At 44.7% G+C, this 18599-nt stretch overlaps 1 protein-coding gene across 1 annotated transcript in view; it reads left to right on the top strand.

The window, feature by feature from the left end:
- The window catches only part of CCDC6 (coiled-coil domain containing 6), a 104199-nt gene extending 86645 nt beyond the window's left edge, over positions 1–17554 (top strand). The window contains exons 5-9 of the mRNA XM_004583402.2: positions 1351–1511; positions 6279–6435; positions 8579–8679; positions 15057–15181; positions 16217–17554. Coding sequence (XP_004583459.1) covers positions 1351–1511; positions 6279–6435; positions 8579–8679; positions 15057–15181; positions 16217–16411 — 739 coding nt within the window. The 3' untranslated portion in view covers positions 16412–17554. The remainder of the gene's footprint in view (positions 1–1350; positions 1512–6278; positions 6436–8578; positions 8680–15056; positions 15182–16216) is intronic.
- Positions 17555–18599: the final 1045 nt, after the last annotated feature.

The raw sequence follows: 18599 nt of genomic DNA, 5'->3' as shown, positions 1-18599 counted from the left end.
AGTGAAAATAGGAGATACGTCTATGGGACCTAATCCAGATACAATTTAAACAATTATATGTTAAATTTTAGTGAAAATTTATTTTGTGCAAAAAACAGAGACAATGAAAGTATTTGCCACATTAACTTTCTCAGTAAGGGTAGAAGTCATTCAGTTTGTACTTGAGCAAACTCAAAGGTAAAAGTTAAAAGTTAAAAACTACAAGGTAAGCATTGTGGTATATTGACTAAGCTGCTGCTTGAGTTGCCTGCATTCCATATTGGAGTGCCTAGGTTCTATGTCTGCTGCTTCCAATCCAGCTTCCTGCTGTTGTGCACCCTGGGAGGCAGCAGGTGAGAACTCCTCTGCTTGGGTCCCTGCCATCAAAATCAGAGACTGGGCTGCAGTGTTTGTTTCTTGTCTTTTGCCTAGGCAGCCGTGGCTGTAGTGAGCCTGTGACAAGTGAACCAACATGGGGGAGATCTCTAAGGCTCTCTCCGTCTCTCTGCCTTTCAGATTCGTTTGTTTTTGTTTAGTTTTTAAGACTATAATAAGTATCAGCGTTTTACATGCATCAACCTAGCAATAATTGGTACAGAAGGTAATGTCACCCGTTACTAACCAAATATTTATTATTTATTTGAAAGGTAGAGGGGTTATAGGAGAAAAATTCTCCATATGCTGATTCACTCCCCAGATGCCAAGGCTGGGCAGGTCATGGCATTGCATGCGAGTCTCCCATGCTGGGCAAGGACTCGGGTACGTGGGCCATCATCTTGGCAGAAAGCTGGACTGGAGGCAGAGTAGCTGGGGCCTGAGCCCCAGCATGGATCCAAAGCAGTGACTTAACACACTGCATCTTGATGTTCAGCCCTAATTTTGATTTTGTTTTTGACTTTCTGCCTTTGCTGTAGACAGAAGCAAAGGACACCTCTTCCTCCACCCCCACCCCAGACCGTTCCTCCATGCCCTTACAGAACTTGACCCTCTGAGGAGATGCATAGTAGCTCAAAAGGTTCAACCAAAAGCATTAGGACAGTGGAGTATCTTTAATACTTTCATTTGCCAGCCAGTGTTGGACATTTAGACAGCAGATAATTCTGAGGGTCTTTTGTAATAAACAGAGGCACATATTAAACAGGAATGCCTACACCAGTGGCCATTGGAGTGCTGAGATTAGATCCTTCTGCTCTGTCCTTTGACCCGCTGAGGATGAGCAGATTTGAAGGAAAATGGGCAGAGGAGTGCAGCAGCTCCATGAACTGTGACGATGAATAGGAACTTGTTTTCAGAACACACCCACGAGCTACTAAGCGGTGGCTTTTAAAAGCAAACTGTTTTTCATTGTTGGGCTCTTTCTTTTCAATGAAGAATCCTGCAGGAGAAACTAGACCAGCCCGTCTCTGCTCCCCCATCGCCTAGAGATATCTCCATGGAAATTGATTCTCCGGAAAACATGATGCGCCATATCAGGTTTTTAAAGAACGAAGTGGAGCGGCTCAAGAAGCAGCTGAGAGCTGCCCAGTTACAGCGTACGTAGCCTCTGCTGTCATTGTCACTGCTTCCACTGCTGCCAACTGTCTGTAGAAGTAACATGTTTACCAGATACCACAACGTTACCAATAGTCACCACAGAAATTGCTTTTATCAAATTTACACAGTGTTTCATGCATGATTGTGTGCAGACTTGTCATCCCAGGGTAGACATTTTTTTAACTTATCATAGTAAGGAAGTACAAACAGGTTAGAATACTTGCAGATAACACAATTCAAATAATTGGAGTCTGGTCCAGAATCAGTACTCTTCATTTTCTGCCTCCTCCCCCACATCCATCTCTAGGGTCCTGCTTACCAAGGTTGTGCAGGAGACCTCACAGTGTACTTGCAGAACATCAAGGGAGAGCAAAGAGCATTTGCCTTCCTTACTGACCTATGCTTAGCCTCGGTTGATGTTTGTTCATGGTATTTGAAGAACAAAGGCTCTTGAACGTTATACTCAAATCTTTTGAAAAAGGCCAGGATGTTGAGTTGGAAAGCAAGAGAACTGAATTTCTGAATCTTTAAGTTCTTGTGCAGTTCTTTTCTTGGCTCTCTCCTATTTCTGCGTTTTGGCTACTCCAAGGTGGTTTTTGCGTAAAAACAGTGCAATGGCAAGTAAACAGTGGGGGGGGGGAAGAAATGTCCATCTCACCCCCATCTTGTATGAATAAAACATTTTTTTCTTTAAGCAGTGGTACAGTATTGGTCTTCTTTTGCACCTATTTTTGCAGAAGCCTTATTTTTCCCATCAGTAATTATAGAGCTCTTTGGTTCCCCTTTTTGAGGCTCCCCAATATGTAATTATGTAGATTCACTGTGATTTTACCAGTATCCTGTCTGGGGACCTTCGTGAGGCTGCAACTGCAGTGGGGGGTCTCTGCACAAGTTAGATGGTTATGTGAGGACCCTTTCCAAGAAGATTCCAGGAATACTGCTTGTCGCATCCCACAAGGTGTGTGTTTACTAGTGAACAGTGGCTCTTCATGTTTTCTCCTCTGGAGCTCATGGCATGTTCTAGTCCAGTGGTCCATCTGGAATAATACATCAAGATCATCCCTAGAACCTTTAAAAAGTGTAACGTGTTAGTTTCCTACTTACTCTGTAATTGTTGCTGGCTCAAAGCAGTACATATTTACTATCCTGTAGTTCTTGAAGTCAGAATCTGAAATGGGACTTGCTGGCCTCATGCCGTAGGGCTTGTCCCTTCTGGAGGCTGGAGATAAGAGCCTGTGTTCTGGTCTCTTCCAGCTCCTAGAGGATTCTTTTATGCCTGTGTGCCCCTCCATGGCAGTGGCTTCGCTCCCACCTCTGTTTCTGTTGCTACATGTCCTTTTTGCTCTGCCACCTATACCTCCATGCTCATCCAAGATTGTTTCCCCATCTCAAAGTTCCTAACTTTACTCACCTGTTTAAAATCCCTTTGTCCCATAAGGTAGTAGTAGCACTGATAAATTCTAGGGGTTAAAATGTAGACATCTTTAGGGACCATCATTCTAACACCTGTTTTTGAGGTTTTATGATTTTGTTAGATATTTCAACATCTCTTGGCACCTTTCTGAATTCTCTTCAGTTCTTATCAGTTTGCCATTTTTCTTTTTCATTTATATTTGTGTTACGGGCCCCATGTCAGATTTTTAGAAAGAACATGGAAGGAAACTGTCCTTCTGTCCACTTGCTCCATCTTGTGCTGTTCTTTACCTTTGAAGAGATGGGAGATAGCCACCATGGGCATGTGTAAGTAATATTCTAGGTTTTATGAAACAAGCTGAACTGGAGCAGCAGCAAGTGACAGCGTGGTTCCTTGCAATCACTTTGAGTTGTGCTTCAAGGCTGAGCTGCTGACTTCCTGGTCCATCTCCCCCATTCTGCTTGGATGCAAGGATCCGTACCTTCTTTAGAAGGCAGCTGTACCAGTTAGTGCCCCACACTGCAACCTTTACTGCCTCTGAACTTGATGCTTTCTGTCAGTAGTTCCCAACTCTGATTGGACATGGGGACCTTCCTGAGCACTTCTTCCTTTTTTTAAAAAAAGATTTGTTTCTTTTTATTGAAAAGGCAGATTTTATGGAGAGAAGGAGATACAGAAAGAACTTTTGTCTGCTGGTTCACTTCCCCAAGTGGCCACAACATCTGGAGCTGAGCCAATCCAAAGCCAGTAGCCAGGAGCTTTTCCAGGTCCCCCACGCGGGTGCAGAGTCCCAGGTTTTGGGCCATCCTTGACTGCTTTCCCAGGCCACAAGCAGGGAGCTGGATGGGAAGTGGAGCAGCTGGGACACAAACTGGCACCCATATGGGATCTCGAGGGATGCAAGGCAAGGATTTAGCTGCAGGGCTATCGTGCCAGGTCCTCCTTGAGCTCTTCTAATGCACCAGTTGCTATGCCTCTTCAGGGATAATCTTGCAATTGGCTGGGGTGGTGGGAAGGAGAGAGGGTATGCAGGACTGGTTCTCGTATCCTAATCACAAGCGTGAAAGGGAAGGCAGCATGTCCAGGTCACCATGGAGTCCTCAGGCACCATGTCCAGGTCATCCTGGAGTCCTTAGGCACCACCTCTGGGATTGGTGCCTCCATTGACACTCTGACTCCATGCCTGAGAGATGGCTGAAAAAAGGGGAGGTCATGGGAGAGTCTTTGGACGCTCAGGACTGGTAAAGCCAAGTGGTTGCTGCTTGGCCAGCAGAGGGCAGACAAGGAAGACCATGGGCCCTCTGTTGCGTATATTAGCAAACTAGCAGTGTTGGCTTCTCCGTGCCTTGGGCTCCTAAGTTAAAGGCTGAATTTCCAGTAAGTCTTCCAGCCAGGGACTTTCTTATCCATATGTGTTATTTCTCAAGAATCGCCTGTTGCTGCTTTCCTAGGTGTGATTTTCTTCTTGGAGCCTTATTAGGAATCTGCAGTTCTAGAAAACTTCCTTGGTGATGGTTAAAAAAAAAAAGACACTCTCACCGTCCCTCTTTTTCTAGAATAGAAAATATTCCCATGGGACAATAGAATGCTTCCTGTGGTACTCAGTGAAGAAAAATCTTGCATATTTGAGAGGAAATACTTTAAATCATTTAGTTTAAAAGTTTACTTTGTGAATATTTGCCCAGCACGCCTTCAATTAAAGAGATTTCTGCATCTGGATTAGGCAGCAGGGTTTCTTGCAATATTGAAAACAACTGTGAGAGATTTAGTGTATATATAGCACAAAAATGGTGTTTAATGGTTGCCACATTTTTATGTTTGGATTTCTAAAGCAAGTATTCAAGACCTTTTAGTGCTTTGTGATAATACTCTCTTGAAATCATTGACTGCTGGGCCCAACACAGCAGCTTAGTGGCTTAAGTCCTTGCCTTGCAGGCACCAGGATCACAAATGGGCTTTGGTTCTAATCCTAGCAGCCCTACTTCCCATCCAGCTGCTTGCTTGTGGCCTGGGAAGGCAGTCAAGGACAGTCTAAATCCTTGGGACCCTGCACCCACGTGGAAGACTCAGAAGAGGCTCCAGGCTCCTGGCTTCAGTTGGGCTCAACTCTGGCCATTGCAGCCACTGGGGGGAGTGCATCCATGGATGGAAGATTTTCCTGTCTATCTCTTATCCTCTATACCTGATTTTCAAAAATATATATATTTTTAAAAATCATTGGTTACATATTAAAGACATTATTTGCCAAAATGCCAGATCTTCATAGAGAGTTGCCTAAGACTGAAGCTAATTTGAATCTGTAGGAATCCGTGTAGGGTCAGTTGATAGGGAAGAATTGGCCAGAATGGTGTTCAGTTCCTCCTCTTTCAAATAGGAGCCGGGTACTAATACGGAGCAGAAACCTGTAGGGAACTCTTCTGTGTGCTTGTGGCTGCTTGGAAGTTGTAGCTAGTTTTCAAGGAAGAGGAGTTTATGGAGATGTTACTTTTGCCAAGTTCATTGAGAACAATAGATTGGGTAGTAGGTAAAGCGGAAGGGTGCAGCCATGGGTTGGGCTGGGGCAGGGCTCACACTTTTATGGACAGGGAGCTGGAGAGTGGCCCAGAATCCTATGAAGAGTCTTCTCAGGAGGGCAGGTGTTGTGGTAGTTCCAGGGAGCTTAACAGGAGATGGGCCTCACGTTGTAGAGGCCCATCAGTGTGCCATAGCAGGCTCCTCGGAGGTTCTGGCCCGGGTCCAGCCCTGAGAGTGGCGGTGAAGACATAGCTGACTGAGAGGCAGTCAGTGATGCCCGGAAGATAACCCATGGGCACAGACTGTTTCCGGTCAAGCTCCTTCCTCTCCCAGCTCCAGCAGCATGGAAAAATGCTCTGGTCACTGCTGTGTCCAATCCACACCAGTGCCGCCATTTCTTCTTCCACTGAAAGCACTTCAAGATGCAAGTGGAAGTGAAGACATCTCTCCTCCCAGCACTGTCTGTTTTTCCTCCCAGATTCATTTGCTTTTGCTTGAGAGGGAGGGAAAGAGAAACAGACCTTCCATCCACTGGTTCATTCTGCAAATGTCCACAGTGGCCAGAATTGAGCTTCCCTGAAGCCAGAAGCTTCTTGCAGGTTCCCCACATGGGCACAAGGACTTAAGTACTCTCCCATGTGGGTGCAAGGGTCTAGACACTTGAGTCATCTTCCACTATTTTCCTAGGCACATTAGCAGTGAGATGGATCAGAAGTGGGTTAGCCACATGGTATGCCTGTGCTGCAGGTGGTGGCTTTAGTGGCTGTGCTAGAGAGCTGGCTCTACTCTTTCCTTAAAAACACAGACCATGGTTGAATTGAGGACTCTGACATTGCAGATTCAGAGAAGATGGCGCAGTATCTGGAGGAGGAACGCCACATGAGGGAAGAAAACTTGAGGCTGCAGAGGAAGCTGCAGAGGGAAATGGAGCGAAGAGAGGCTCTGTGTCGACAGCTGTCCGAGAGTGAGTCCAGCCTGGAGATGGACGATGAAAGGTACGGAAACCTTACCAGAGCTGAGACCTCCCCAGCTTCCTGGTGGCTACGGGAGAAGCTGCCTTGCACACACGTCACAGTTCCTACCTTAGATTCTGAATGTGGGGCAAAGGTAAAAGATTGTTTTCCTTAAACCCCCCAAAAATTGCTCTGCAATGACTGGATGAGGAGAAAAACGGAGGCACAGGTTTTTATAGGTTGCCAGCAAAGTTTGCATTTGTTGTTAAATGAATGTTCTTATCCTTGTGTTAAGCGTGAGCAAGTCTTAATTCTTATGGACAAGCAAGCTGTTGTGCTATGTTGGTAAGCAGACACACTGGTGGGAAAATGAGCAGAGGAGGCAAGTGGGCTCTGTTGAAATTCCAAGGACTTGCCTTAAAGCATTTAGTAACTTTGGAGCCTTTTAATGGCTGCTTGAGAAACAGAAAGCTTCATTGGTTCAATCACTGCCGCAGTCTGGACTGGACTGGGCTAAAGCCAGGAGCCGCGTGGGAGACCCCATGAACTTGAGTCATCCCCACTGCCTCCCAGGGTCTGCATTAGCAGCAGGAAGCTAGAGTCAGGAGTTTGAGCCAGAAGTCAAGTCCAGGAACTCCAGTGTGAAGTGTGACTACTAAGCTAGACCCTTGCCTCTGCTGCTCAAGCAAAAAAGTCCACTAATGCATTGTATTGGAGCCTAACCCTAAGCATGGGCTGGAAGAACAAAGTTTCCCTTTGGTTTGCTCCCACCCACATCTCCCTCTGTCTTCTGCTTCCTCTAAACTTAGGGGCAAGGTGGTTATTGAGATAAGCAACAAATATAAATTAGGCACCCATCCAATCAGCAGAGAAACCCAGCAGGTAGAAAGAATTAGCCTTTCTCAGTTGGGCCAGGAGATTGCTTCTTGCACATCAGTGATTTCTGGCCTGGGCTAAGCCACCTGCTGGTTCATGAGGTGAGAGTAGGCATCCATTTTGGGTGGGGGAGAGGTGGGTGACGACACGACCGCAGTGTGTGTCTTGAGTCCAGGGTCCACAGGCAGTTGTGATGAGTCATACTGTCCTGTTGTGAACAGACCTTGGCAGCGTTAGCACATTAGCACTGGGCATCTGTTTCTAGCCTAGAACAGGTGCCCAGGGATAAGAAAGCTTTCAGTCTGGGTGCTGTGTATGCTTCCAAAAAAGGGGAGGGGGACTTTTCTAGAATGAAAGTCTGTATTTTTATAATGAGGAAAAATAATTATGAAAACAATAGTAGCCTATCCTGTTTTAATACCTGTCTGTGTGTACTCGTCAAGCAGAATAAACATCATTCTTTCTCAGAAGTTTGTTGTAAAGCTGTCATCTTTACACTGAATTTTCCTGATTTGTTTTTGATTGCGAATGTCAGCTGTGCTCCAGAGTCGGTAGGGAAAATTAGTGGCAAAGGTCTTGTTGAGGTACAGGTCCAGTTCAGGAACCTGATTTTCTTGAACTCCTGCTCAGCCATGAACTTGGCTGAGTGTCAGGGCTGAGCTTTTGTCCATCATAACCAAAGGTGAGTACCTGTGGCCACTTGGCCTCTTGACCTCAAGCTGAAATTTCTCCTGGTTTGCGATCTGCACTGGAGACACAAAGTAAAAGCTGGTATTCCCAGTGATCACATGTGTGCATGGTCAGGGTGCCTGTGACTTCCCAGTGTGGAAGGCAGCGGGACCCAGCGTGTTGTGGCTAGGCTCAACCTGCCACTCTTCTGTTACGCTTTGATGTGTGACAGTTTGCTAAGAAGCAAGCCTTGCACTGTAAGCAGTCTTCTTCAGTTCCCAAGACTGTGTCTCTTTAAGCAGCATAAATCTCTGAAGGCTTGCCTGGTTTTGAGTTTCTAATAACAATTTAAATGTAGACATGAAATTTGGATGTGCTTGGATTTCCTGGGACATTGGAGAAGATCCTGTTGTTGCTGGAATGACTCAGCTCTGTCCCTGGGCCTAACTAAGGCTGCAACAGCCTGGGTGCCCTGACCTACTTCTCTCGGGGTGAGGTTGGCCTCTTTGGAGGAGTAGTGTGTCTCGGGGGTCCGTGCTTCTCTGCTCACGACAGCATCTCTCTACACATTTTCCCTAAGAGACTTTCAGGAATTGCTTTACTGCAGGTGGTTTGATCATTTCTTCCTCTTCCCACTTAGGTATTTTAACGAGATGTCTGCCCAAGGATTAAGACCTCGCACTGTGTCCAGCCCAATCCCTTACACTCCTTCTCCAAGTTCAAGCAGGCCTATATCACCTGGTGAGTGCATCGCCTGGACCCTCAGTGGCTGGGGTCTGGCCCGTTGAGTAGGCAATGCTGTTACCTTCCCCTCCAGCATATGAAAGTCTTATAAACAGACAGGTAATGGCCATATGTTTTTCGAAAGCAAATCACTCTCAAAACTGAACAGCCTCGTCTTGAAAACTGTAAGCGTAAACGCTGTAGTACCAGCTGCTGTTTTTCTTCAGGTTTTCCTTCCCCACCTTAAAAAAGAAAAGGATTCCAACGCAAATACTTTTTTGGAATAAAGCTTGGACTGTGATTTTACGAGTGAGTGGATAGGCTTGGGTTTCCATGTTGCATCAGAGCACACTTTTATGGGATTTTGTGCTGCATTCCACATAGGTTACCTCATCGTTACCCTTCAGCTGGGTGATGTGGGCATCATTCTTCCCACGATTAAATTGAAGTAGCAGCAGATCAAGGATTTACCACCTGCTGGCCATGCAGCCAGGAGGTGCCCAGGCAGGGTGTGGCTGTGTCCAAAGCTTGTGCTCTGCCCAGCTGGTGCTTCCACCTAATATTTCCAGGGATTCGTGAGTGGCACTGCAGGCTCGGGTCAGGTAGTCTGCTCCTGGCTTTGCTCTCTGACACCTCTCCCTCAAAGGCCTGCTTGCCTTCAGATGACCCCAAAAGCTCCCTGCCTGGTCTCGGGCTTGGCACCAGCGCTACATGAGGCTCTCAGGCCACGAGGGCAAGTTAAATGATCCAGCCAGGGAAAGCAGGGAGGCACAAGTGGACGGGGGAGGAAGGAAGAGAAGGTAGCTGGCCAAAAGATCTCATCTTGTGACCGAAGTGATGACTCTGAGTTTCTTGTGCTTGCTGGTAAACAGGTGTGGAACAGTTGCCAAACAAGCATGTGGGGGTGGAAACACAGATGGAGGAGACTTTTCAGAGGCGAAGACAGTGGGCTGGCTGCTTTGGAGGGAGAGAGCATAGAAATCCTGTCAAGTCCAGTTCTCACTAGGGTGGAGGCATTTTATTTTGTCAAGGTAATTAAGATGAGAAATGCTCCAGAGGTTGATAACGAAAAAATGCTTTTGTGAGGCAGGCTGCGTTCTTGCAGGGTGAGACGAGAATGGCTTGGTGTTGTGAGCCTAGAATCCAGCCACACACTGGGCTCTTGGGACTTTTTTCCCGTCCCCTTCTCTTCCCACCCTCCACTTCCCCCTCCTCCCCTACCCCAGCCCCTCTGCCCCGCTCCTTCCTCTCATCTTGCCTTCTTATTTCCCATCCATCCGCTTTCTTTCACTGCTCTGCTTCCCTCTCCCTTCTCCTTCCCCTGAAGGAGGAAATCAAAGGTAGGTGCCAAGCACGGTGGCAGCATTTGTACACTTCAGGGCCCTTGGGCAAGGACAGAGAGGCCTGGACACAGACCTGAAGGACTTCCTCTCAGGCCTCCCTGGGACCCTCAGTAGTGGTCTCATGTCCTGTTTCCGCTGAGAGGATGTTTCTGAATCCATTCCTCCCCTCCTCATGGCCTCTGCCCACAGCCTCTCTTCCCAGTTGCCTGTCTGATTTTCCCAAAATAGCACTTGGGTTTCATTACCCTTTTTTGCTTTCTGATTTGTTGATGGAGAAGGAAAGCCTGAGTCAGGAAGAAGCAAGAAGGAGAATTACGTTATAGTTGATGATGATGTTGTTTCATGTTAAGTGTAACTTAATATCCCGTTTGACTTACTGAAACCTAATGAAAGTTTTAGAACATATAGTTTACCATTGAGTAAAGATAGTTGCAGTCATTTAAAAAAAGTAAGCTTTTAGTTGGGGCCATTGTTTCTATTACAATACATATTCTGCAGGAATATCATATTCTACCTTCATAATTTTGAGGTTCACTCTATCTTTTCAGTGTATGTGCTGCCAAAGGGAACAAAACTACCCCTGTCCCTTAATGAGGCTAACTTCAAGTTTGAATAGATAACACTACTTGGTTTTTCCTTACAGTATGTAAGAAGTAACACCTAGGTTAGCTTCCCTTTCAGCCAACCTAAATATTTTTATCCTAAGTTCTATAAAAATACCGAAGTAGATTTTTAATCTCCTGTTTGGCAACAGAATTTTTGTATTCTCATCTAGCACATCGCAGTGCTATACACAGATCAGCAAGACCAGGAAGGAAGAGTTTGTGATTCTCAGCATTAAGAATATCTCACCACTTCCTTAGTGGAAATATGCAGTTTGTATGGTCTCCATTTCCATCTTTAATGTTTTTTGGTTCTTCTGCCTTCCAGTTGTTTGATTTTTTTTTGTTTTGTTTTTAAGATTTATTTATTTTTATTTGAAAGAGGGAAAATGAGATGTTCCATTTCCTTATTCACTACCCAAATGGCTGCAATGGCCAGAGCTGGGCTCATCCAAAGCTGGGAGCCAAGAGCTTCTTCTGGATATCCCATTACTGCTGCAGAGGTCTGTCCTCACCTGCTTTCCCAGGCCATTTAGCATGGAGCTGGATTAGAAGTGGAGCAGCCAGGACTCAAACTAGTGCCCATATAGGATGCCAGCAGCACAGATGGAGGTCTTAGCTTGCCATGCCATCATAGTGTCAGCCTCCATCCCTTTCCATTTTTGGTTCATGTTGGCCGTCTTGCATTTTCACAGGCTTGCTGAAATATTTTGTTTTATTTCACAATTTGAATGAAAGGTAAATATTCTAGTTGTTAGGAAAGAGACTCTTCTTGATTATATGCAGACTTACATAAGTGAACTGATGTTTGGGAGGTGTTACTGTGTAGTAGTTTTCAAGTTGTCCATTACATTTTACAGCTTGGGAAGAGAACGTTTTGACTGAACCTGTTCTGTTGTGTGTCAATCAGGGAAGGGCAATAGTGAGGTCTGAAACTCTTCCTGTGTCTGATACCAAGGATCCCGCCTACCACTCAGACCCGGGTTTCTAGTTCCATTCTCCAGCAAAAGCAGTGAGGGCTATGGGACATCTTGTAGTGCGAGAAAGCAAAAGGATGCAAATTTGACAGATGGATACACACAGTTCTCAGACATATCATTGGTGGAAATTTTATAATATTAGAATGTAATCCCAACATAAAAGAAATAGCCTAATTTGTTACATGGTTTGATATTTTTTTTGTTGTTTTTGTTTCTTGCTTACTTGCATTTATAATTTGAGAGGCAGAAAGAGCAATAGCAGAGACAGAGCCAGGCCAAAGCCAGGAGTCAGGAACTTGACCTAAGTATCCCATGTAGGTAAAAGAAGCAGAGAAAACAACTATTTGAGTCATCATTCCTGCTTCCTAAGGTTCTACCATTAACAGAAAGGTGAAATCAGGAGCCGAAGGTGAGTCGCAAATCCAGGTGCTGTGATCTGAAACACAGGACTTGTATGTAACCAAGGCCTTAACCACTAGACTAAATGCCCACCCCAATTCCCTGATTTTTGAGAGGGCACTGTTACGTTACTATGACAGGGTAACATATGCAGGGAGCCTTGTAGTTAATATTCTTGCAACTTCATGTTTCAAAATTTTAAAGTTGAAATTACTGTAACTTTCTTTATTTTGAAATCAATCCAAGGTAAAATAGTTTTTAAAGGAGTTCAAAGAGGAGGGAGCTGCCAGCTCCAGGGCACTGGAGATGAGAATAGAGAGGGATTAACGAACTAGAGCTTGTTGAGCCCTTGCCTTGTGCTGGGCTGACTTGAAGCACTCAGTGGAATTAACTCATTCCATTCTCATAGCAACCTTAAGAAGTAGCTACAGTCATCCCAGGTGACAGTCAGGAAATCTCAAGCACTTGTCCACTAGGGCCCAGTGCCAAGAGCAGAAGTGTGCTGCGGGGAGTCTGGCGTTCTGGCTCCTCTGTCTGGGTTCTTGCCTCACCTGAGGGTGAGAGGTGCTGGTGACACTGCAGAGAGACAGAAGTGGGTGAGAAGAAGGCATCCCCGGCAAAGGGTGAATTGGAGAGAGGTGCAGATCCGAATCAAGAGCAAAAAGATCACCAAGCTTCTCATTGGTGGCCCTAAGGCCCAGCTGGAAGTCAGTAATTCAGTTCACATTTCCCATGTGGGCAGCAGGGACCCAAGCACTTGATCCGTCACCTGCGGCCTCTCAGGGTGTGCTTACAAGGAAGTTAGAGTTGGTAGTGGAGACAGGATTAGAACACACACACTACACTGTGGGATGCTAGTGTCCCAGCTGACAACTTAGCCACAAGGCCAAGTGCCTACTTCCCCTCTCCCTGCCACAAATACTTTTTTTAAAAAACAGATTATTTACAAAGCAGAGTTGAGAGAGGTTTTCCAGGTTCACTCCCCAAATGGCCACAAAGGTTGGAACATGACCAAGCCAAAGCCAAGAGCCTGGAACTCCATCCGGGTCTGCAACTTGGCTGTAGGAGCCCAAAGACTCCTTTCCCAGGCACATTAGCAAGGATCTGGGTCACAAGTGGAGCGGCCAGGTCTCAAAAAGGCACCCAGAAGGATGCAAGTTTCACAGGCGGAGACTTAACCCACTACACCAGCACCATGGTGCTTTTTCTCTCTGTGTTTAAGATTTATTTATTTTTAAAGATTTCTCTATTTTCATTGGAAAGGCAGATCAGATTTACGTAGAGAAGGAGATAGAAAGAGAAAGATCCTCCATCTGCCGGTTCACTCCCCAGTGGCTGAAATGGCTGGAATGAACTGATCTGAAGCCAGAAGCCAGGAGCTTCCTGCAGGTCCCCCACATGAGTGTAAGGTCACAAGGCTTTGGACCGTTCTCCTCTGCCTTCCCAGGCCGTAAGCAGGGAGCTGGATGGGAAGTGGAGTAGCCAGGACATGAACTGGCACCTATATGGGATCCTGATGTGTGCAAGGTAAGGATTTAGCCTTTGAGTCATTGTGCCAGGCCCTGTTTATTTTTTTTTATTTGACAGAGTTAGAGGCAAGAGGGGAGGGAGAGAGACAGACACAAATGTTTAAGACATACTGTAGAGCATTCTTTACTATAGACAGAGGTAGGCAATTGGAGTTTATTCATCTCTTAACAGAAGCTTTCTGTTCTCCCGCTTCTAGAGAACAACATTCTCTGTATTTGTGCATGACTAAGGTTCCTTACCAATGGAACAACACGGCACTTACCATTCTGTGACTGACTTCACTTAGTTTAATTTCCTCCAGATTCTTCTGTCTTGTCCCAGATGAAAAATTGTCCTTGTTTTCAAGGCTGAATAATATTCCATTCTGAGTGTGTACACATTTCCTTTAGCCACCCATCCACTGATGGACAGCAGGTTTTTCTACACTTTATCTGTTGTAAGTAATGCTTCGGTGGACATAAAAGTGTTTAATGACATGGAACAACTTTGCTTCCCAGACCTTTTGGCCATTTATGTGTCATCTTTGAAAAATAACACTTTATGCCCTTTGCTTATTTTTTAAATCAAGCTATTCTAGTTCTTTTGTTTGGTGGCATCTTTGTCTCCATTTCTCTGCCTTTCAAATAAAATGAAAATAAAAATAACTTTTAAATTTGTATGTTTCAGTCACATTCCCTTTATTAGATAATCGCTTACATATGCTTCCTCTCTTTCCTTGGGTTGCTTTTCCACTCAAGATTATTTCCTTTTTGAAAACTTTCAGTGTATTTTTGAGTTTATTTGAAGGACAGAGAGATTTTGTCTATTTCACTCCCCAAATGTCAACACCATGCAGGACTGGACTAGGCCAAAGCCAGAGTCTATGACAGTTGTGTCTCCCTCATGGTTGCAAGGACTCAAGTACTTGAACCATCACCTGCTGCCTTCTAGGATGCACATTAGCAGGAAGCTGGAATGGGGAATGGAGTTGGGATTAGAACCTAGGCACTCCAGTATGGGATATGAGCTTCCCAAGTGAAATCTAAACACCATATCAAGCAGCTGCCCTTGAGGGCTCCCTTTGCTGTGCAAAAACTTTTTGGTGTAAAATAGACCCACTTACCTACTTTTGTGGGCTGAGGAATCATAGCTAAGAAGTCCTTGTCAAGATCAAAAATGAGTGAGCCTTCCCCCTATTTTTTATAGGAGTATTACAGTATTACTGTTAAGATAGAGTCTTTAATAATTTATTTTCATGTGATAATCTGTAGTATAAGAGAGGAGTCCCTGTAGGTACTCTGTGTTCCATTCTTTTCCTGTGGCACACTCTTGACATCTGCCAAAAATCTGTTGACCATATGTGTGTGGATTGATTTCTGGACTCCTCTGTTCCAGGGGTTGACTTGTATATCCTTATTATCTATCCAATGCACTGTGCAAGACGCCAATCACATTTTATTTTTGTAGGTTACCGAGAACTTATGCATTTTAAATCTGCCCTGAATTGTCAAGGGCCGCAGGTTGTCAGACACGATAGTTCATGTATTGTTGTTACATTTCAGGTCTGTCATATGCAAGTCACACAGTTGGCTTCACCCCTCCAACTTCACTGACGAGAGCCGGAATGTCTTACTACAATTCCCCGGGGCTTCACGTGCAGCACATGGGAACATCCCATGGTATCACAGTAAGTGGCACTGGGGTGGAGAGCAGGACTTTCCTGCTGATTCTGGTCTTGCTCTGGAGAGCTGCATTGATACCCTTGACCAGTCACCTTTCTGTCTGCCTTCCCAGGTTCACTGACCTATGTGGACTTCTCAACACTCTGATACCAAATTCTTATGTAGAAACTACTATCCTTCCCAAGAGGCCAAACTTCAACTTCACTTCCTGTGAAAAATTGCTCTTTATGAAGTGTAATTTGAACTTTGGCCAATGCTCCATTTGAACAGTAGGTAGCTCCTTGCCCTAAGATTACTGTTGGTAATAACTGTCATAATTCCTGAAAGCATTTATTGTCTGCCCCTCCACAGTTCATTGATCTTGACTTTCCTGAAAGGTAGTCTTTTTTCTAATTGCGCTCGGAGTTTTCTCTCCTGGAAATAGGAGAAGCCATTAGTAATTCTGGTTCAATCTCCACTCACGGGAATTGGTTGTGTGAGTGCGGTTGACCAATAGGAGTAGTTAAAGATGTAGCTGGCAGGGTTAGAAAACTGAGGGTGTTTGCAGTACAACAGTCTTTGAGAAAGGAAACCTGACCCACAAAAACATTGAGGCTGCTTGTGACGCTGTCCTGCCAATTGGATGAAATATTTATAAAAGCAAGAACCTTATTTGTTGAGCTGTAGCTTTTGGGATGTGAAAAGCTTGCTTGGGATGAATGCTCCAAGGAACTGGGGACACAGAACCGTCAAAAAGAAAGATCTACAGGAATGACGTGGCTACTTGTTAGAAATAGTATGTCTAGTCAAAGACCTGAAATCCAGAAGGCTGGTCCATGAGAAATGTTATTCTTCATAGCTTTTTCACAGATGCGAGCGTACACATGGCGTTTCAGTTGTCATTCATCTCTCATCCAGAAGCTAGTATGACAAAGAAGGCAGTAGCTGGCTGGCTTCTGGCCTTAGCTGGTCCATCTCTTAGTAACCTGACTGAGGCAGGCTGTGCTAGGGATGAGTTCTCTTGTGCCTCGGCTGACCTGCTGTTCCTGTCCTCTCTGCAGAGGCCTTCACCGAGGAGAAGCAACAGTCCTGACAAATTCAAACGGCCCACGCCGCCTCCGTCTCCCAACACACAGACCCCAGTCCAGCCGCCTCCACCCCCACCACCGCCCCCCATGCAGCCCTCGGTCCCCTCGGCAGGCAGCTCGCAGCCCACCCCTTCGCAACATTCGGTGCACCCCTCCTCCCAGCCTTAATGCATGTGCTTAGTCTGAATTCCAAGTTGGGACTCGTCCAATGGAGCCGTCTACTCCACGCCAAAGGCTTCCTTCCCTGGCATATTTGGATCTGACTTCTTTGCACTGAGGTTATCTAGGCTTCACTATCCATTGTGCTGTAAGTGTCGGTCGGAAACGCAGCCAGTGTTGTGGGTCTACAACACTAACCAGACGACTTTTCCCATCAGTGTTTTACTTGAATCTACGCGTTCGTCCATTCCCTGGCTGGAACATTTGCTATTCGGTATTTGGTAATTCAGCAGCAGTGTGCAATTTTGGCTTGGCCCCAGAGCTTCATTCTCCTGGCTTTTAGGTTTGTAAAATAATAATAATAAAAAGGGATATCTTTTTTATAATTTTTTCCATGAATTTGCAGGAAATTACTGAGCTGTTACTCTTCCCCCCGTCATAACGGTGTTGATCAAACAAAACCAAGAATTCAGCACTACAGACAGACTTTTGAAAATCTAGCTTTCAGTGGAGAGTGGAAAGTTAGATGAATCAGTGCCCAAAAGCTATACTCTTTAATAGAGCTTTCTACAGATACACTCTTTACAGGTTATTTTCAGTATAAATCAACATCCTCATGTCTTGTAAAACAGGTAGCCTAAAGTGATGACTGTGACCGTTCATGAGATGGGTAATTACTGTATATTAAGGTGTGGCTCTTTTATCAATGTTAATCTACCTGAACCAACCTCGTCTAACATGAGTCGATAAATGTTGTCTCACCCACCAGTGGTTTTGATGGCTGATTAGAATGTGCTCTTTGATCTCTGCTGCAGAAGGCAATGTGATTGTAACAGATACAGTGTGATTTCCCCTTCCGTTCTTTGTTTTTTGTTTCCCTAAAATAGAGTTTGAACAAATATTTTAAAGGTGCAAAATACTATTAGAAAATACTATTGGAAACAGACCTTGTAGGAGTATTATGGCATCGTGGCCACCAAACACTGTATTGCTTGGCAGAAAGGAAGTGTAGAGGAAAGTAGCACATTAGCATTGACGACTGCTTATCTCACCCAGTATGAGCAAGTGCAGTGTACAAAGAAGTATATTCTGAATACATTATTTCCATTCATTTAGCACAAATAAATCATTTGGTTTCACTTTGAGGTGGAACACTGTGAGTCACTCTTTTCTTAATACTTGCAACATCTTTATTTTGGTTCGTCAGAGGTTACTATTTTGTCTTTAGTCAAGTGATTTTTTTTTCACCACCCACGTTTGCATATTTATATATGCTGTGGATGAAAATAACTTACTCGAGAATGTATAGCTTATGATGAGAATGTGTATCTGTTGGTTATAATCAGAGAACTGAAAATTAACAGCAGTTTCTAAGGGTTCATGTTTTGTGACAACCATCTCTAATAGCTAACGGTGTGGAACACACTCCTAAAAATAAGGAACCGTGACATTGTAGATATTTAATATTGTACAGTATTAGAAACCTCCGTTTTTGCCTTGACATGCATATATAAGAGTTAACAGAAGTGTTGGATAATAGTGTATGACTAGCATTTTAAGAACTTGAGTATAAAAGCAACAATAGGATTTTTTTCACCTCTTTCTGCTTCTGTCCCCACACTGAGAATGTCATCCTTCCTCAGTTGGAAAGAAATCACATATCTGTATAAGTTTTTTTAATAGGTTTATAATTGCCATGATCATAGTACAGTTCACAAACATGGGGAAGAAGCTGGACTTGTGGTTTTTAAAGCCTGAGGTTTTTTAAATGACCAGACCGGGCCGTGTCACCCCTAGGGATTTCACCAACAGCTCGGTGACCCTCTTGGCAGGTACATTGTCCCAGGGAATTCTGAGACAAGGCATAGAGTCCACGGTACAGTTCTCAGTTTTTAAGAGGAGAAATATGGCATATGTTTACAAAACTCTTATGAGATTATAGATTATGATGCTGTTGGATAGTGTCTTGTACTCAAGTGAGAAAATCTGCAGTATGATGACCTTCCGTTTGTTCCTATCAATTCAGTTACCTCCTAAAAGCACAAAAGTTAAAGCATTGCTCTAGGGTAAATGAAATAGCAATTGAAGGGAGCAAGCAGTTCTTGATACATGCCTTTCAGAAAAACAGACTTCCCAGAAAGGTACTCCTGATGTCCCTGGCATCACCATTTCACTTTTGAATATAACCTGCAGCTCC

This window comes from Ochotona princeps, chromosome 13 (assembly GCF_030435755.1).
Source record: "Ochotona princeps isolate mOchPri1 chromosome 13, mOchPri1.hap1, whole genome shotgun sequence".
Lineage (NCBI taxonomy): Eukaryota > Metazoa > Chordata > Mammalia > Lagomorpha > Ochotonidae > Ochotona > Ochotona princeps.
The sequence above is the reverse complement of the archived record's forward strand: the minus strand, read 5'-3'. Positions and strand labels throughout refer to the sequence as shown.